Here is a 17891-nt window from a genome sequence, read left to right on the forward strand (position 1 = left end):
TCTTCCCTCAGACGTGCCTGTTGTTGGTGGTCAATGTCATCGGGCAGCGTATGGACTTCTATGCCATGCTTCATGCCTTCGCCTTGATAGCTGTCATGTTTAAACGCAGAAGGAAAGCCATCGCTGAGATCTGGCCCATATATTGCTGCTTCCTGGCCTGCATGCTGACTTTCCAGTACTTTGTTTGCATTGGGATCCCACCTGCAGCCTGTAAAGGTTTGTGTAATCGACCAGATTGTACTGAAAACATAACAGCCAGTTATTGCTATGATTTCACTTTTTTCATTATGGATCAATCTAGCATTTGTTTTTTACTAGTAAATTGAATAATCATTAAATATATAAAATGACAAAAAATAGTGAAAAAGGCACATTACAACTTCCCAAAGACAAAGGTGACATCTTTGAATTGCCTGTTTGTCCGATCAAAAGTACCAAAGCCACAGTATTGACTTTATGATCATATAAATGAAAAAATAAGCAGATCATCTTTACATTTAAGAAGCTGACAACCACAAACAGTTGGTATTTTGTGCTGTCAGTAATCCTCTTTCCATTAACCCTTCTATAACTGATAACTTAGCTCAAACTGTCTATGTTGTCTCAAGGTTATTTCCCCAACAGCCCATTCACACCTAGTGTTAAAATTGGATCTGTACCTGGTTATGTTAACTAGATAAGAAATGATTTGATCTTGTCAAAGATTTACACCTGGTATTTTTGATGTGTTCTCGTTATCCTCATTAAGATCCAATGTAGCTTCCTCACTACTTAAATATTATTAAGTACTTAAGTTAAAAGGGGCATTAATTAATCTATTGATACATTAAGTAGAAGGAAAATTAATCACAAAAATGAATTGGTCTTGTATCTGAAAGTTGTAAAAGTTATTACCAAAACTCTGGTATTCTGTAAATTAGCGCATTTTAAAGCAGAAACCCGGTGGTGATTTTTATGACTCTGGGAAGGATGAAGAAAACAGTCATGATTAGTGGGATGAGGCAGGATTTCTCAGTTCTGTGCCTTGTCTTCCTGACGTCCTTCATCCTTCGGGTCAGAGGTCAGTGGGTCTGTGTGCGTCTCTGTGCACTTCAACACATACACAGAGAGCCTTTAGATTAAAGTATCACAATGTTTATGAGAGAATTTAATTTCTTCTTGCATTCCTGTGTTTGGTCTGCTGCACTGACCTTGACAGAGTTTTGTGAGTTGTTGAGTTCGGGGAAACTTTAAATTTGTTTAACACTGTCTATGACGAATTCTTAATTATTTGTCCCCTCTTGTAAATTCGGCTAATGTAATACACAAAGTTATTCCTTTCTTTGTATAAAAAACATTGTGCTAATTTGTTCTGCTTTGCTGCAGTGCTGGCAGACTGTAGGCTGTTCTTTGACTCGATAAATCCCATGCCTTGTTAACAGCAGATAAGCTGCACAGACATCATACAAACAATTATTTCTTCCTGAATATCAATTGTTTCCCACCTGCATTTCTTTCATTTTTCTCCCAGTTCTGTTGAATAACACATCTTTTGGCTCTTTAATGGCACAAAATAGACGGATAATCAATAATGGAGCCTTCTTGCTTGCTCACTCTGTAAGTTTAACCGACAATCTATATTTTATGTTGGCTCGAAACAAAATCTGTTTCAGTGTTATGTTGTGAAAGGATGCCAGCACTCCTACCTGGTGTTGTCACAATACTGGAATTTCTAACTTCGATATAGTACCATAACAAATATCGATAGTTGTTACCATTTTGAATACCTGACACAGCATTTGTTTTTTTCTTTGTAGATCAGGTCTTTTAAAGACATCAAACATGCACATTAGGTTAATTCTTCAGTCCTTGACCAAGAGAGAGCAAGAAAGCGCAGTTGGTACATTTGTATAGGGATGAGGTGCAGGTGGAGTGAGATGGAGAAACACAGGTGAGGGTAATCCACGAAGGTGATGCAAAACAGGTGTGAAGGGAAATTTAGGCTGGTGAGGAGCACAAGAATACAAGAGGGGAACAGGGAAAAAGACACCACAGAAACCCATAAAACCTATGAAACAAAAATAAAATGAAACTGAAATGACAGGACCATGACAACTTCCTCAAAATGATCTCTGTGTTACTTGTAAATTACATTACAAGATCAACATTTCGTCATTTTGAAACTGCTTATCTGTGTAAAAGTTGTTATCTTAGCCCAGGAGAACGTTGAGGCCTCAGATTGTTTCACATCGTTCAGTAAAGATGTACTTTTTCTGTTTTTATTTGTTACCATGTCAGCCTCTTGTTGCCAATCCTGTCCCTTTAAAGTGCTCCATCAATAAACCTGACATGTTGATGTTGTTTATATCTGATGATAATGGTGCATGTTTTCATTTCAGACTATCCCTGGAGGTTTCTCAACTCCACTACAGACTCCGATGTGATCAAGTGGCTCTACCTTCCAGATTTCAAAACCAAACCCAATTCATTGTTCCTCATCTGTACGTGTATCTGCATAGCTCTGGAGACGAGTTTGAACCATATTTTTCCAATTAGTAGATATGTAGCAATTGCTACTAAGATTCCCCCTCTCCTCTTTTCTTGTCTAGATGACTTCATGTTGCTGCTGTGCGCCTCCATGCAGAGGCAGGTCTTTGACGATGAGAACAAGGCGGCAGTCCGCCTCATGGCTGGAGACAACGTGGAGATCTGCAGAGACCTGGACGCAGCCTCTTTCAGCGTCCACAACCCTGTTCCCGACTTCATCCACTGCAGGTACAGCAGCTCACAATGACATCATGCTGTGTTCACACTGCAGCAGGAAGTAAGTGTTCCTATTAGGGCCATGTGGAGACAGTATATGGCGATGGATCCCATGCTTGTATTTCAACAGTTAAATTAGATTTTACATTAGATTCACCGGAAACAGTCGTCATAAGTTTGGTGCCATTGGAGCTTGACTGAACTGGCATTAACATGGAGGACAATGGAGAGGACGGGAAGTAGTTGGCTTAATAGATGCTTAATTAAGTTAGATATCAATTAAGTGAAATGTGTTCAGTATAAGCAAGTTCTTTTTTGTATCATATTTGCATCCAAAGAAATCAGGTAAGAGCTGCAATGTCGATTTAAACATTAAGACTTGTGTCTGTTTGGAGTTATGGCTTTGTTTTTAAATCTTAAAGAGTAGAATTTTAACTTTAAGGTTTTATTGTTTTAATTTAGTGCTGCCAATGCATACTATTCACAGTTGTCTCTGAAATGATGGAAACAACAATTTTCAATCATCAAAAGTGAAACAGGATAACCGTCAGATTTTCTTTTCTTTTGTAAATGTTCTGTCAAAATGAGATAATGGCATGAAAAAATGTTCAAAGCAGCTTTATCAGAAATGGTAAAAAGAAAACAATGAGACAATGAGACATAGTGATGAACCTACAGAGAATTGTCTACCACATCTGCAGCCCCCTTTGGCTTTACAGAGATTGAATTGACGCCATTGTTTATCATCCAGCCCGCATATTTGCTTATTCAGACTTATTCAAAACCCACTGTACACAACCTGCTCAGCACCAAATGGTAGACAGACACAGTTAGTGGCTAGCTGGTGAACATAGTGGAACATTTAGCAGCTTAAGAGTCAGACATTTTCCTCAGGAGTTGGTGGAGACCAAAAACAGAGCTAAAAGAGAATGAATAATGTATTGGGTGTTTCTGTCAGAAGGTAACTATATCTAATAAAGCAGTTAAGCTTTGATTACAGTATACTTTAAGATGCAATATGTAAGAATTTGTGTTTAAAATGTTAAAAAAAATAACAGACACAATCAACAGAATGTAAAAGAATGACAGTTTTGACATTATGTCAAAGACATCAATGTATTGGGTTGCAGAGATATCTATTGAAGTGAGCTTGCTAACCAGCTAGCCCCTAGCCACAAGAGATGATAGTCTGATAGTAAACAACAGCCACACTTCTTAGAGTTGTTTGGAGTTTGAATTCGGCAGGTGGACAATTCTTAACATGTAGCACCTTTAAACTGAGCTAAATATGACAAATGTTCATCAGAAATTAAAGTATTTGATAGAAGACCAGCCAGTGGCCAAAATTTAACCAGACTTTATGTTTATAATTTAAACATTTCTTTTTAATTTTATTTTTTTTATTTGATAAATGACATAAATAAATGAATAAATGACACACATTTACATCAATCAGTTATTTAAACTGTCTGCATGTATTTCAACAAAAATAATTCATATTTTAAAATATTGTGACTATGTATTGGACCTGCGTTCGCCAGGTGGTCAGAAACAAATGAATGATAATGTTGCTCCATTGCTGCTGTATGCGCAGAATGAAACAACTGCCAACAAGTTTTGCGAAAATCAGCAGAAAAGGTTATGATGTTGTAATTCTGTGTTTATCTGCCAGCCTTACATGGCCAAAAAATCTGTTATTGCAGGTGTAAATCAAAAAGTTTTTGCAACTGTGAACCAAGTTATCAGAATCAGAAATACTTTATGATCCCTAAGGGGGGATTGTTACGTTACAGTTGCTCCTTCTTGAACAGAAATATCACACTATAGAGAGATTTAATAAGAGATACACAGAGAAGACAATTATAAGATATGAGAAAATACAATATAATATAACATTAATATATCATTTGTATATTAAACTATATTATGTGACAACTATTTATATGTATTTCCATGTATTAATAAATAATTACATGTATTGTATTATATAAAGTACAACTTTAAACTCACTGATAGACTAAAGTATAGAGAAGCAAGTTGATAACAGATGGTTGTGGTTAGGTAAATGAATTGGATTAGAAAAGTAAAAAAAATTCCAGCAACAACCTCTGAGGAACAGTTGAGTAAGACACTGTATCCCAACCTCTCCAGTCGAGCTGCTCAGAGAGAACTCAGTATGAATCTGCTGTTGTTCTTGGCTGCTAACTGTGTAACTGTAGAAATCTTAAGTGGGGTGGTGCTGAATAAGAAAATACACACTCAGCAAATCTCTTATCCTGGATAAATAAAGGTAAGAAAAACTGACAGATGACAGTAGTTTAGTGGGAGCCGGTTTTGAAAACCGACTGTATACATAATTCAGAATTTTGGCTGTCGTCCGATATTTGAATCTAGAGCTAGATACCGACGTGGCACATAAAAAAGAGTGAAGAGAAGGTTTTCAGAGGCAGGGAAATAGAGAGCGAGGTGAAAAGACAGCGAGAGCATCCTGACCTGTCCACAGTCATTGATTATGTGCTCTTCACATTCCACTGTTTTGATGCACAAAGTGGACAAGTCTTTTATTAACGCACTCTGTGTCCATCAACAAGCCCTAGTAGAAAGAAAGAGAGCTGTACAGCCTGTCTGTCCACGCCACAGCAGCTCTGCACTTATTCCATCGTTTCCCTCCAGGATCAAATTACGGATACGGGGTGGGGGAGAAATCCATAATCCACAAAAACACTCTGTCCGTCACTCCGCGACTCAGACGCTTTTGCCCTGTACTCTAACTCAATAAATAGCTTTTAAGTATGGAAAAGGTATTTTCTCCCCCTGATGAAGAAGGACACTCACTCAGCTATTCCGGCCCATCAACGCATCGTCCGATCCAAACCCACTTCATCAGAGCTGCTTCCTAAACTGTGCAGCTGTTGTGGTCCCTTGTTTTCCATCTAATTAATGCACGTTGCTTCCTATGTTTTCACTCCACACATCATATTAATGGGCTCTCACATGGTAACACAGGATCCATACGTATGCTTTTAGCATGTTAGACACACGCAGGACAAGCAGTAGTGTACCTGTGCTGAGTGACAGGAGTCGGGTTTCAGCTCTGGTTCACGTTCATTGATCAGACTCTTACCGGTGTCCTGACGCTAAGCGATACACTAAGTGTGATTGATGGGCGGCAGATTATGCACACAGCAGCAGAAAGAACTGAAATGTTGTTTTGACTATTGCTATGTGCTAAACATGCATCCTTATTACATATTGCAGTTTTGACAAATAAAGTCGACTTTGAACTTTTGAACTTTGAACTTTATTAGCAACGTCAATAACAATTCTTTCCTGTCGCTCCAGTGTACATTCAATGTCAGATTACATCACCTCTGGGTTTGAAGCACAGATTTTTTGAACACTAACCTTCCCCTGACATTTAGACCTGTCAAGGCTTCCCAAAAACACATCTCATTTATCTGTTGACTCTGAAATCCTTTTGGAAAACTGACATATCGGTTTCACCTCTGTCCTCCAGGTCCTACCTGGACATGCTGAAGGTCATCATGTTTAGCTACCTGTTCTGGTTTGTCCTCACCATCATCTTCATCACGGGGACCACACGCATCAGTGTCTTCTGCATGGGCTACCTGGTGGCCTGCTTCTACTTCCTGCTGTTCGGTGGTGAGCTGCTGCTCAAACCAATCAAAAAGATCCTGCACTACTGGGACTTCCTGATCGCCTACAACATCTTTGTGATCACCATGAAGAATATTCTGTCTGTGAGTCGTCTATCTCAACTTGTATATCATGTCCAATTAATTAATATGATAGACAAATCTTACGTAGCGTACAAGTGAGTCGATATGTTGTTTAGATATCTGTCTGCATGAATGAAAGATATTTAAGGGGAGAGACTGTAGGTGAACAGGGTATAAATTCTAACTAATGGGTATCACCACGAAACTTTGCCAGTTTACACTTAAAGATATGTATTGTAAAATTCCGTTTCCCCCCCCCCCCAAAAAAAGACACTAGGATAAAAAAATGTCACTAATTGAAATCAACATCAAATTTCTCCAGATAATTACATACATTGACATTTATTTCTTTGCCTTACAAAATGCTAAATGTTTAAATATGCAAATCACATATTATTTTACTGAATATTTGCTGTTTGCATTCATTTTCAGAACAGAAATCTGAACTAAAATAAGGAACTAAATGTGTATTTTGGATATTTTCTTCCCTCTAGTATAAAAGAAGATGTTTTGGAAGCAAAATTGCCCAAAATTTCAAAAAAGACCAGTACATGAGAAAAACAATCTTTTCAGCTGCAGCGTCTCCCATTAAAGGTTTAATATAATACTTAAAATGTAAATATAATGTAAACATTTTTAGATCCTGGCTTGTGGCTACATCAACTCTCTGGTAGTGAACCATTGCTGGTTGATCCAGTTGCTCAGTCTCGCCTGCACCATCAATGGCTACAGCGAGAAGCCGGAGGACTGTGAGTAGATTTAACATTTTACTTCTTTGTGCATATTATGGTCGTTTATTGTGGAAAAACGTTCACCAGAAGGTGAGATATCCCCTTCAGTATTAGGAGGAATCCTTACTTTCACCTGTTATTAGAGGTAATCAGCATTTGCTGCTTGCATTCAAAGAGAGGAATTCATTGCAGGTTAATGATTTTCATTCCACGAATTGATTACTGTGGTGTGAACAAGTCAATAGCTCAATTTTGTGAAATGACTGTGATTGAATTAGATTGTGTATGAGTGTGCTGTATGTATATTGCACCAGTGAGATGTGAGCAGCCCAGCGCCGAGGCCGGGATCATCTGGGACAGTATCTGCTTCGCCTTCTTGCTGCTGCAGAGACGAGTCTTCATGAGCTACTACTTCCTCCACGTGGTGGCTGATATCAGAGCGTCACAGATCCTCGCATCTAGGTACACAGCTGAGGTTGAGACTCAGTGGTGCTGCTCCGATCTTCAAGTATTTATAAAGGCTTACTCTATCAGTTATGACAGGGTTTTTCCTGCTTAGATAACAAATCTGCTGTGGAAAAGGTCATTGCAATATGATTTATTTGAGAAAAATATAGACCAACTCTGTAAGGCTCTCTAGATTCAGGTTTGCATGATTTATTCAGCAAGCAGATAACATGTAAAGACTTTTGACAGGGACGAGAAGAAAAGCAGTGATGTGTATCAAGCAAACACATCAGCCAAATCCAAAATATGCTCTGGAGATTAATGTCAGTGTGATGGGAAAGCTCACCCTCCCATTCCATGGATAGATCCCCCTAAATCCTACACACTGGACTTTTGCTAAATTTCTTTATTTGTGCAACATAAACTGAGAAACATTGTCTTGCCCAGTATAGTTAAAGATGGAGTAAGTATACCCGTCGACAGGGTTGTGTGAAATTTAATTCCAAAGGGAGATTTAAATTTATTTTGCTCATTAAATAGTAAAATAGTAACACACTGACACAACATCTGATTGGTCACTGATGTGTGTTTGTGCGTTTCAGAGGGGCAGAGCTGTTCCAGGCCACTATAGTGAAGGCGGTGAGAGCCAGACTGGAGGAGGAGCGCAAATCTGTGGAGCAGCTGAAGAGACAGTGAGACTCCAAATATTTACTCACTCCATGTTGTGTATTTCTGTGGTTGGGGTTTTGTGTACAATATGCAATACAAGGGGATGTTATGTAATTTAAATATGATGAGACTTATCTTTAAAAGGTATACATTTACATACACCAGAGAGTGTGCACAAAAACCTATGATTTCAAGTACATTTCAGAGTATATACAATATTCCTAGGATTTTTTTCTTTCATACAAATTCTAAACACACACTCATTTCAGTTTTGGCTTGATTTATAAGGGTTTTGTGTTTTGTTTTGTTGTACTAAAAGCTTTTTGTCCATGCTGCTCAATTCTTACTGTAATCGGTTGTTTTTCTTTTAAAGAATAAGGTTGGCATTATTCTGTAGTTGTCATGTTGCCTTTGAAAAGACCAAAACCAACAGTGTGTTATTTTCTCTGACTGTCTGTCTTGGCACTCTGTCCTGAGCCTGTTGATTCCTACTGGAGATGTAAATCTTAAAAAAACAGGACACAAATATATAGTTTCATTAAAAAAAGGCACAGTAATTACCAAAACTACTGAAGCCCCGAGAGGCAAATGAAAAAATCTGTTGAAAAACAGTTTCGATGGGATCATTTTTGTAATTTTGTTTTCATTTGTGAGAACAGGTGGAACACTTAACAAAAAAGCAAGCAAAAAAAACAACTTTTTTTTTTACCTGTCACAACTTTTAAAAATGGAAAAAATAACAACCTAATAAAAAGGAAAAAAGAAAAACACTAATAAAACGGATCCCGCAAAAACGTTTAAAGAAAAAAAAAATACACGATAAAACTTTCCTTTACCTACCAACATTTTTAAAGATTAGAAAACAAAAAGAAGCAAAAAAACAACACAAATAAAACTGATACTGGCAAAACATTTTTTCAGCTGCTCAACCTTTTTTTTCACCCGTTTTCAAAGATGGAAAAACAAAATGAAAACGGATCACCAGAAGTTTTAATTTCTCACCTCTCAGGGCTTCTGTACAAAACAGCTGGGCACTGATGGTTTTAGCAAATGTAAAATAGTGTATTTGTCAGCAGAGGATTAATATATATTAGGCCTAATTTGATCCACAAGTAAGTAAACATGATTCAGAAAGCATTTAAAATCTGTTCTGGATTAAAAACAACTCCTGGCTCCGCCATTACTGTTTCCAGGAAGCGGTCTCTCATTATACCACACTACATAAAGTCAATGTATTTCCACCACTTACACTTACCTCAGGAGTTACTCATGAGCTCTGATAACATCCACTCACCCGCTCTAATGAGCACTCCACCGTTACATAACATACACTAATTTCCATATGAAGCCTGGAGATGTTTATGGTCAGTCTGTCGGTGATGTTCATCTGTGTCGATACTTCGTGTCTCTTCACTTTCTCTCTGATCTAATCAGGATGGAGCGCATTAAGGTGAGGCAGCAAAAGTTTAAGAGGGGCAAGGAGAAGATGCTGAGCATAGCACAGGAGTCTGGAGAAGGACAGACCCTAGTCCAGCCCGAGGAGGATGATGATGACGGTATGACGACGGCTGCCAGGGGCCTCTCTCTGTGTAGCTAATGTTATGAGGTTCTGTGATTACTAAGTAATGTTCAAGAGAGATGGGTGAGAGTGTAATAATTCATTAAATATTGTGTAATGATGTATATTCAATAGTATTTGTTCTAAAAGAGCAGCTTAATGTAGTGAAAATGTGCCTTGAAGTTTGCAGAGAACTGAATTTTCTTATGAAATGTTGCATTGCTGTATTTGTGAAATTTTAGGAGCACAGCGAACGAAAGCCAAGACCAAAAAAAAGCAGTGGTGGAGGCCGTGGGTTGACCATGCTTCCAGTAGGTTGACCCCCCCAACCCCCCTTTGTTCTCTTCCTCCAGTCTGATTGGCCCTTGTGTCCTTGACCAGAACCCTGAGGATTCCCGTACTGCCCCTGGGCTCTGAAGGCACCATCAAACAGTAGCCTTGCTCCATCCAGACTTTAGTCCTTTTCTGTCTCTATTTAAGGGCCCTTATTGAAACCTGTAGTTCTCATGTAACTGTACACAGTGTGTGAAGAGGCACTTCAATGATGTAAAGAAACGTGTCAGTATCACTGCAGAGCAGGGTTGCCTTAAATAGACATGATGAGACGATGAAGAAAGAGAAAATGACTAATGGCTGGAGGTTTTTACTTGACATTGTTTAAAAACTAAACGTCATCTTCGGTCTCACCTAAAGAGCCCACAGTAGAGAATCGCTCTCTTGTAAAACACTTTCACGCAAAGATATGAAAGTGGACTTGCCTTTATTCTCAGTACTGGAATAAAGGATGAAGAGTTTGTTCATTCTTTGCCTGTAGACATGATCACCAAACAGGTGTTAGCCAGGAGAAAATAAACAAATGATCGGACCAGCGATTAAATATATAAAATGACGACGTTTACAGTCTAAATAAAAAAGATTGTAGCATCTCTCTGAATCCATCAATGGTTGCCTGTTTGGTTTGAACTCATGTCTCATATCGTACTCCACCCCCACATGACATTTTCAAATTATTTCTCCATTTTATCTCTCTGTCATTTGATGTTTCGTCTCCATATCCCAGCATCCTCCCTCACCTCCCGCCCACTGTGGTTCTGTTCAAGGACATAAGTCAGCCTCGTCTATCCCATTGCTTCTAACACTTAACTACTGCAGACAGGAGTCACTTTCTCTGTCCAATAACTTAAAGGCGACCGTGCTTAAGGAATAAAGAGTCTTTAATAGAAAATTCTCCATTATGCTTTGTGCTCATAGTTAGTCGTACTAATATTTTAGATGTGTTGTGTGTTTTCTGTGTTTTCTGTTTCATCCTGTCATGTCTCTGATGTTTTTACATATGTGTTGATGTCATGACTTACTGTAGACAGGGATGCAAACCCCCTGATATATATTTTTTAATATCAGGTGGTATTTTTTTAAATATCAGCTTTGAAATGTGGATGTACAGTCGATTTTAGCATGAATATAGGAAAAATCTCACCCTAGATTTAATATAATCTTACCGCTGCAAAAGTACTGTGAAGGGAAAAGCTTCAGGCCACTTTAAAAAATGCACAGCAACTGAAAAGTCAAATGGAAAACACAGATAATGTTATATTTTGAAAGGGAAAGAGAGAGAGAGAGAGGAAAGTCTGTACTTATTTGCTCTTTGCAGCTTTTGTAACTGTGGTTTGGTAAATTAGGTGCTTAGATTTGATGTTTATAAGTTGGTTTCACAACCACTCAACCACTCCAACTAAATGAAAATCTGCGTCAAGGTAATGTTTAATTCAGCTTCAGTCGTTTGTCAGTGAGCTGGGGATTTGCCTGCTTCGAAGGGCATCATCATTAGGCTACTGTGAGAAGCATTTCATTTACTACATCAGGCCTATTCAACTACTTGTTACTTGTTACTGCCAACGTTGTTTAACTTCTGTAGCCTTCAGATTGTCTCGACTTATATACTCTCAGGTAACAACAGGACAATAGATGCAGACGTCATAGCAGGTGTTGCTCATGCCTTCCCAAGAGCAATGACGCTTGGATATTTTACAAGACAATGACTGGCAGCCAGTCTGACTTCCTGACAACACCTCAGGCAGAGAGAATCACTGCTCATCTGGCTTCCTGACATGTTCTAATCCATATATTGATTTATGAATCTAAAAAAAGTTTAATTCCCAAATGTCTTGCTAATATTATTTTAGCATAAAGAAAATGGAGCCATTATGGGCTAACGTTAAAATGATGCTGTTGGCTGAGGAGCTCACCTTGGAGTATGTCATAATCAACCTCACAATGGTGAAGTTATTCTGGTTAAACAAGCCCCAGAGCCCTAACATCTGTAACTTTAACACAAAATGTTACAAGTGTAATATGGAATAACAAGTACGCTAGCTATTGTTAGACTCAATGAAAATAACGCCTAACAGTACATCCAAATTGTGATGGCTAGCATTTGCTTCATTAAAACAACTCTTATCAGGCTGATTAACTATTCCATGCTTGACATATTGTCAAATAAGCCAGTTACACTACTGCATGCAAAACCACAATTTTAGTGACCAGGTAACAAGTTTGCATCTCTGTGTAGAGTCAGGTAAATGTTGAATTGGTGATGAATTACATAGATTTTAATGGTAAGTGGTTTGATTTTCCTTCCTGTCAGCAAAGGAACCCACTCTCTGAATTTCATTTTAACGTTGTGAAAATGTTGAATGACTTCAGCTTCTGTTTGACTGAATGTAACAACACTGTACCCTTTGCCCCCTCAGTGGTTAGAAGTGGAGATTATTACTTGTTTGAAACTGACAGTGAGGAGGAAGAGGAGGAGGAGGAGAAAAAAGACGATGAGCCGCCAAAGAAGTCGGCGTTTCAGGTGACTTCAAGTAGTGGCTCGACTCTTCACGGATTGTTTTTTCTTTGTGAACATTCAGGAGAATATGATGAACGATGAAATATTTATATTCCCCTCACAGTATCCTGCTCTGCTAACACAGTTAACCTCTGTTGTTTCTGATAATATGAAATAATTTTCTACTAATCCTCCCACTCTGTTGTCTCTCTGTAGCGAGCTATTGGGAAGTTTGTCTCTGCTGTTCTGGCTTTGCCCAAGTCTATCATTAAGCTGCCTAAAACTATACTGCAGTATGTAGTCAAGGCAGGAAAGGTACTCACCACCACAACTAACACCGCTTGCCTTCTCAGCTAATGTTTGTTGCTCTGCTTGGGCAGAAATAAATGAAATAGATGCTCTTTTGCATGTTGTTGTCATGCTGTTTGTCTTGACAAGGGTTGCATGAAGAGGAGCTTTATTTGACACGGTACTGAATGTGTGTCCTGTCTGTTTTGATCTACTGCTTGGAGCTTAAAGCATTTGTCAGTTATCATGATCAGTGAGGCAGCAAACGTATTAGCATTTAGTGTTTTGGCTTTTTCTTTTGAAAGACATTGTTTGTGTTTGGTGTTACACTGGTGGTTTTGCATGTCTCAGTGCATTAACTGAAAAAGTGTTAATTCTTAGCAACGCATCCGACTATTTTCTTCAGCATACGATACAATTTTAGACCGAAGAGTATTAAAACTTGCTCGAGGTGGTCCGTCTTTGATGTTTTATTAAAGTTTTTACTGGAATGAACTGTTTTTGAAAAAGGCTTTTGTTGGTGTGTTCAGAGAAGCTATGTGAGAATCTGCCGCTGAGAAACTCTGCATTCATGAGCTGCAGACTCGACTGTATTGCAGTGATGTAATTACTGAAACATGCAAAACCATCTCAACTTGGTGTTTGATTTTTCCTTTTGTTTGTATTATTTACCTCATTTATTCAGCATCTTTTCATTGATACTAAACTCCTTCTTTCTGTTCTCCAGTTTCTTTATCACGCCTGGATCACAGACCCCAAAGCTGCCCTGAGGGCACGAGGCAAAGAGAAACGCAAATTTTGGAAAAAATACACCAGAGGAGTTAGACGCAGAAAAACAAAAAAAGATGGTGAGCAGGTTTTGTGGATAAAAATACTCTTTTGAAACAAATCTGAATACAATTTAAAAGTGGACCTTCATTTCTCGTTCTTTTAACCACACTGAGGTGTATTTCCTGTACTGCAGCAGGTCATGTGGCCATCGAGGTTGGTGAGCTCTCAGATGGGCAAGAAAAGGGAGAGAACAAGAAGTCTGGTGGTCCAGGTTGGTTTTTCCTCAAGAAAATTGTTATTATGATTTATTCAGATTATTTGTATTTATTGTGATTATTTCATGATTTAAGCATCTTATTATAAAGCTATAAAATGTACAAAAAAAAATGCACTCATTAAGATATTATCTGGCTTTCTATATCTTACTTATTTAAGCATTTCCACTGCAGGAACTTTTCCCCAGTGACAAGTCGTGTGTTTCCATCGCAGGGACCAGAGTTTAAAGTCCCTAGAACATGATTCTACCGCTTTGCAAGTTCTGATTTATGTGACTGTGCTTTTGAAATTGTAATATACTGTAATAACTTTTCCATCCTTTGCCCTCCCACAGACAATATCATCAAGCGAGTGTTCAACATCATAAAGTTCACCTGGGTGCTCTTCCAGACGACGGTGGAGAGCTTCACCAAGTGGATGAACGATATGTGCAGGGAGTACATTGACATCTCCACTGTGTTGAAAATAGAGCGCTGCATGCTGACCAGAGAGGTCAAAAAGGTACCAAGAACCTCCATATTGACTCCTGACATGTAGAAGAAGAACATTATGTTGATCATTTTTGTTAATTGACATACATACAAGCAAACTAGGTAATGATCTCCTCTCTGCCTACCAGGGTAACGTGCCGTCCAGAGAGAGCATCCACATCTACTACCAGAAGGCCATGAGGCTCAACATGTCCAGGCAGGCCAGTATGGAAATGCTAAGCGATGATGAGCCGGCCTCGGGCTCCAACAGGGTCCGCAGACAGCGAGGAAACTACCGCATGGAGAGCCAGGACTCCACAGCCTCAAGAGACAGCATATCCAGGTACGCAATGCAACATGGGAGACCAAATGAGTCCACATCATGAAATGTTTTAGAGAGAGTGACAACAATAAAGTCTAGTTTCACGACATCATGACACCCCTAGAGTTAAGTTAGAATATTGAAATAAATGTTATCATTTGTGTGAACTGACCCTTTAAGGTGGCAGCCATTGACAGCCGTGAGGTTATCATGAGTTAACATCTCATAATCATCACTTTGAAACATTTCATCCCCACTCTTTTCTGTGTTTTTTAATGAGATAAACAAGAACATCATTTTCCTTCCCATTTTATACATTAAAGTTGGGTATAATGAATGTATTACACAGCATATGGGGAATCTCCTGTCTGTGTATCCTAACATAGATCCCATCTCATCTTTCTCATCACTGTTCATTGCGTCTGTCACTCTCACCATCTCTCAGTGCCTTCACCGAGGCAACCACACTGTTTTCTCGCCAATCCACCCTGGAAGATCTCGATGGCATGCCAGAGTGCATTCCCAACATTCCCAAAACCAGTGAGCGTGCCAGGCCCAAGCTGCGTAAGATGTACGGCCTGGACGTGTCCAATTCATCCATGGACAGTGGCAGCAGCTTCGTGTCCAGGTGCCTGGCCTCTGCATCATCATATACACCCATCCCATCTCCTGACTCACGCTTTTTTTTAATCAAAATATGTCTGCAAATTCATTTTTTGTTGATTTTCAGCTGAACCATTGCATGACTTGTAACCCTTTTCTTTATCACATCCTGTCAAAAACACAAATTTCCAGAAGAATGCATGTCCTTTTTTTCATTTTGAATTACAAGGTTTTAAGATACATTTTATAATGAATGGTGTGCTCCTCCTCAGCAATTACCTTTCAGTTATTTAGAGTTAGAATATACACCTCCTTTCTTGTTTCAGTGTTCATTGAGTCATACTGGATCTTACATACTTGAATGTATTGGGTAACACTTTACTTCAAAGTCTCTATTCCGCATTAGTAAACGGTATATGAACATTTGATAAATGGCAAACACATTGCATTAAAGTCTTAAGCAGATCTCAGTGTTTATTAGTGTATTTGTAAATGACTGTAACACAGTAACATAGTAATTATATAAAATGTCCACATAGGAGAAGTTCGACTTGCTGACAAATTAATAAACATTTAAAAATGTGAATACAAATCTGCTTATAACTACATTATAGTGTCTTAAAAACCATTTATACTGCTCATATTTTTTTCTTTTTAAAAGAAAACTAATCCGCCCATGTGTGTAAGGCATAAAAGTGGACATCAAGTGGGTTAAAAATGAGAAAACAAATTTGGTTGGTATTAGGGGTGCAGCAATTAGCCGATTTCACCATTAAATGATGTTAAAATGTCACGGTTTTGTAAGGTTCAGCTACACCGAGTGTTTCAGTTCTCATTCTCAAAAAAGTAACTTTATGGTACATTATTTTTCGATCAACAATGACCTGACTTTTTGTTCAATTTTTGCACTTAAGATTTGGTTTCTGAATTATTTCTGTTTTGAAAGGAAGCAGCTGTTAAAAAACAAAGAAACAATAACAGTGATTATTGTTGGAATAAAGAGCTATTTAACACTTAATTTAATGGAAATATATACAGCAGCTTTAAAAATGCTCATGTGATTTTATACATCCGTAGTGTTTTGAAATAAATGATTGCATTATAATCATGAAACCGTGAATCTGGGATTATTCCTCAATAATCGTACCATCAAAACTTATAATCGTCATCCTTAGTTGGTACATTATAAAAAATATACCAAGGCATATTAGTACACCATGTATCCTGAGAAAAGGACGTGTGCAGATTTTATTCTGTATAAATCACGAGACAGACATCCAGTTTGATTTGAAGAAAGATGCAAACACAAATTCAAACAATGCTTGTTTTGTTTTTTGCCCCCGCTGTAGTGAAGCGACCCAGTGCATCACACTCTACTCCAGACAGGGCACCACAGACACCATAGAGGAAGTGGACGATGAGCAGGATCACGGGGAAGACAAGCAGCAGGTACCCTGGGAATCTCAACAGCTAGACGAGAGTCAAGAGGCAGAGGGTGGTCCATGGATTGATGTAGAACCCAGAGAGAGAGAGGAGGAAGACGAAAAGGAGGAGGAGGAGGAGGAGGAGGAGGAGGAAGAGAAGGAGGAGAAGGAGGAGCAGGAGGAGAAGGAGGAGGAGGAGGAGGAGGAGGAGGAGGAGGAGGAGGAGGAGGAGGAGGGACTTGAAGGACTGGAAGGACTGGAGGGTGAGGAAGGAGAAGATGAACCAAGGGACCAGGACAGCAAAGAGAGAGAAGAGGCTCCCTGGGAGTCCTTTGGCCCAGATGAGGGCCCCTCACTCAGGGTGGAGGACACAGAGTCTGCTCCTTCCGCCCAGGAAAAGGACTTCATCACTGAGAGTGAGGACGGGGGAGGACAGCAGGACTTCATGCAGACAGAGGGGCGAGTAGGGTTCCTCTACACTCCTGATACAGATGCCTCTAAAACATCTGACGCTGACGTGCCTCCCAGCTACAGCAAGGCGGTCAGCTTTGACCGTCTGGAAGTAAGCGATGATGAGAGTGACATGGAAAACAGGAGGAGGCGTATGGTTATGACCTCTGACAGCCGCTCAGACAGCAGGTCGGACATCATGTTGCCCTCTTTCACCACTGAGCTGACCGCCAGCGACCTGCTGCTCAACAAGTAAGTTAAAAAATAATAAAGGATGTTCAGCATGAGGCCCTGTAAGATTCATCTTGATAATTTAAAAAAAGCACCTAGTTCATCCTTAAAGTTGAATGTTTATATAGTCCACAGGTCGGGGTATTGACTTTTTTTTGAGTATTTTCCAACTGTTTCTCAGACTTTCAAAGTTGCTAATAAATGTTTTTTTAGTCGGATGTATTAAATAATGTACATAAACAAGTATGCATCAGGAATCATCAGGCCCAGTAGGCCCGTTCAGTAATCCATCCATGATTGCAGACATTTTTTTGAATTAAGAATAATCTGCAAGTTTAA

At 39.0% G+C, this 17891-nt stretch overlaps 1 protein-coding gene across 1 annotated transcript in view; it reads left to right on the forward strand.

The window, feature by feature from the left end:
• piezo2b (piezo-type mechanosensitive ion channel component 2b) overlaps positions 1 to 17891 on the forward strand; it is a 72670-nt gene that overhangs the window by 41480 nt on the left and 13299 nt on the right. The window contains exons 20-36 of the mRNA XM_073492068.1: positions 12 to 216; positions 2379 to 2480; positions 2589 to 2754; positions 6260 to 6503; positions 7123 to 7231; positions 7528 to 7675; positions 8263 to 8352; positions 9764 to 9885; positions 10130 to 10198; positions 12638 to 12741; positions 13733 to 13853; positions 13970 to 14047; positions 14387 to 14553; positions 14672 to 14865; positions 15290 to 15472; positions 16797 to 16959; positions 17062 to 17573. Coding sequence (XP_073348169.1) covers positions 12 to 216; positions 2379 to 2480; positions 2589 to 2754; positions 6260 to 6503; positions 7123 to 7231; positions 7528 to 7675; positions 8263 to 8352; positions 9764 to 9885; positions 10130 to 10198; positions 12638 to 12741; positions 13733 to 13853; positions 13970 to 14047; positions 14387 to 14553; positions 14672 to 14865; positions 15290 to 15472; positions 16797 to 16959; positions 17062 to 17573 — 2777 coding nt within the window. The remainder of the gene's footprint in view (positions 1 to 11; positions 217 to 2378; positions 2481 to 2588; positions 2755 to 6259; positions 6504 to 7122; positions 7232 to 7527; positions 7676 to 8262; positions 8353 to 9763; positions 9886 to 10129; positions 10199 to 12637; positions 12742 to 13732; positions 13854 to 13969; positions 14048 to 14386; positions 14554 to 14671; positions 14866 to 15289; positions 15473 to 16796; positions 16960 to 17061; positions 17574 to 17891) is intronic.

Source organism: Pagrus major, chromosome 21, assembly GCF_040436345.1.
Source record: "Pagrus major chromosome 21, Pma_NU_1.0".
NCBI lineage: Eukaryota > Metazoa > Chordata > Actinopteri > Spariformes > Sparidae > Pagrus > Pagrus major.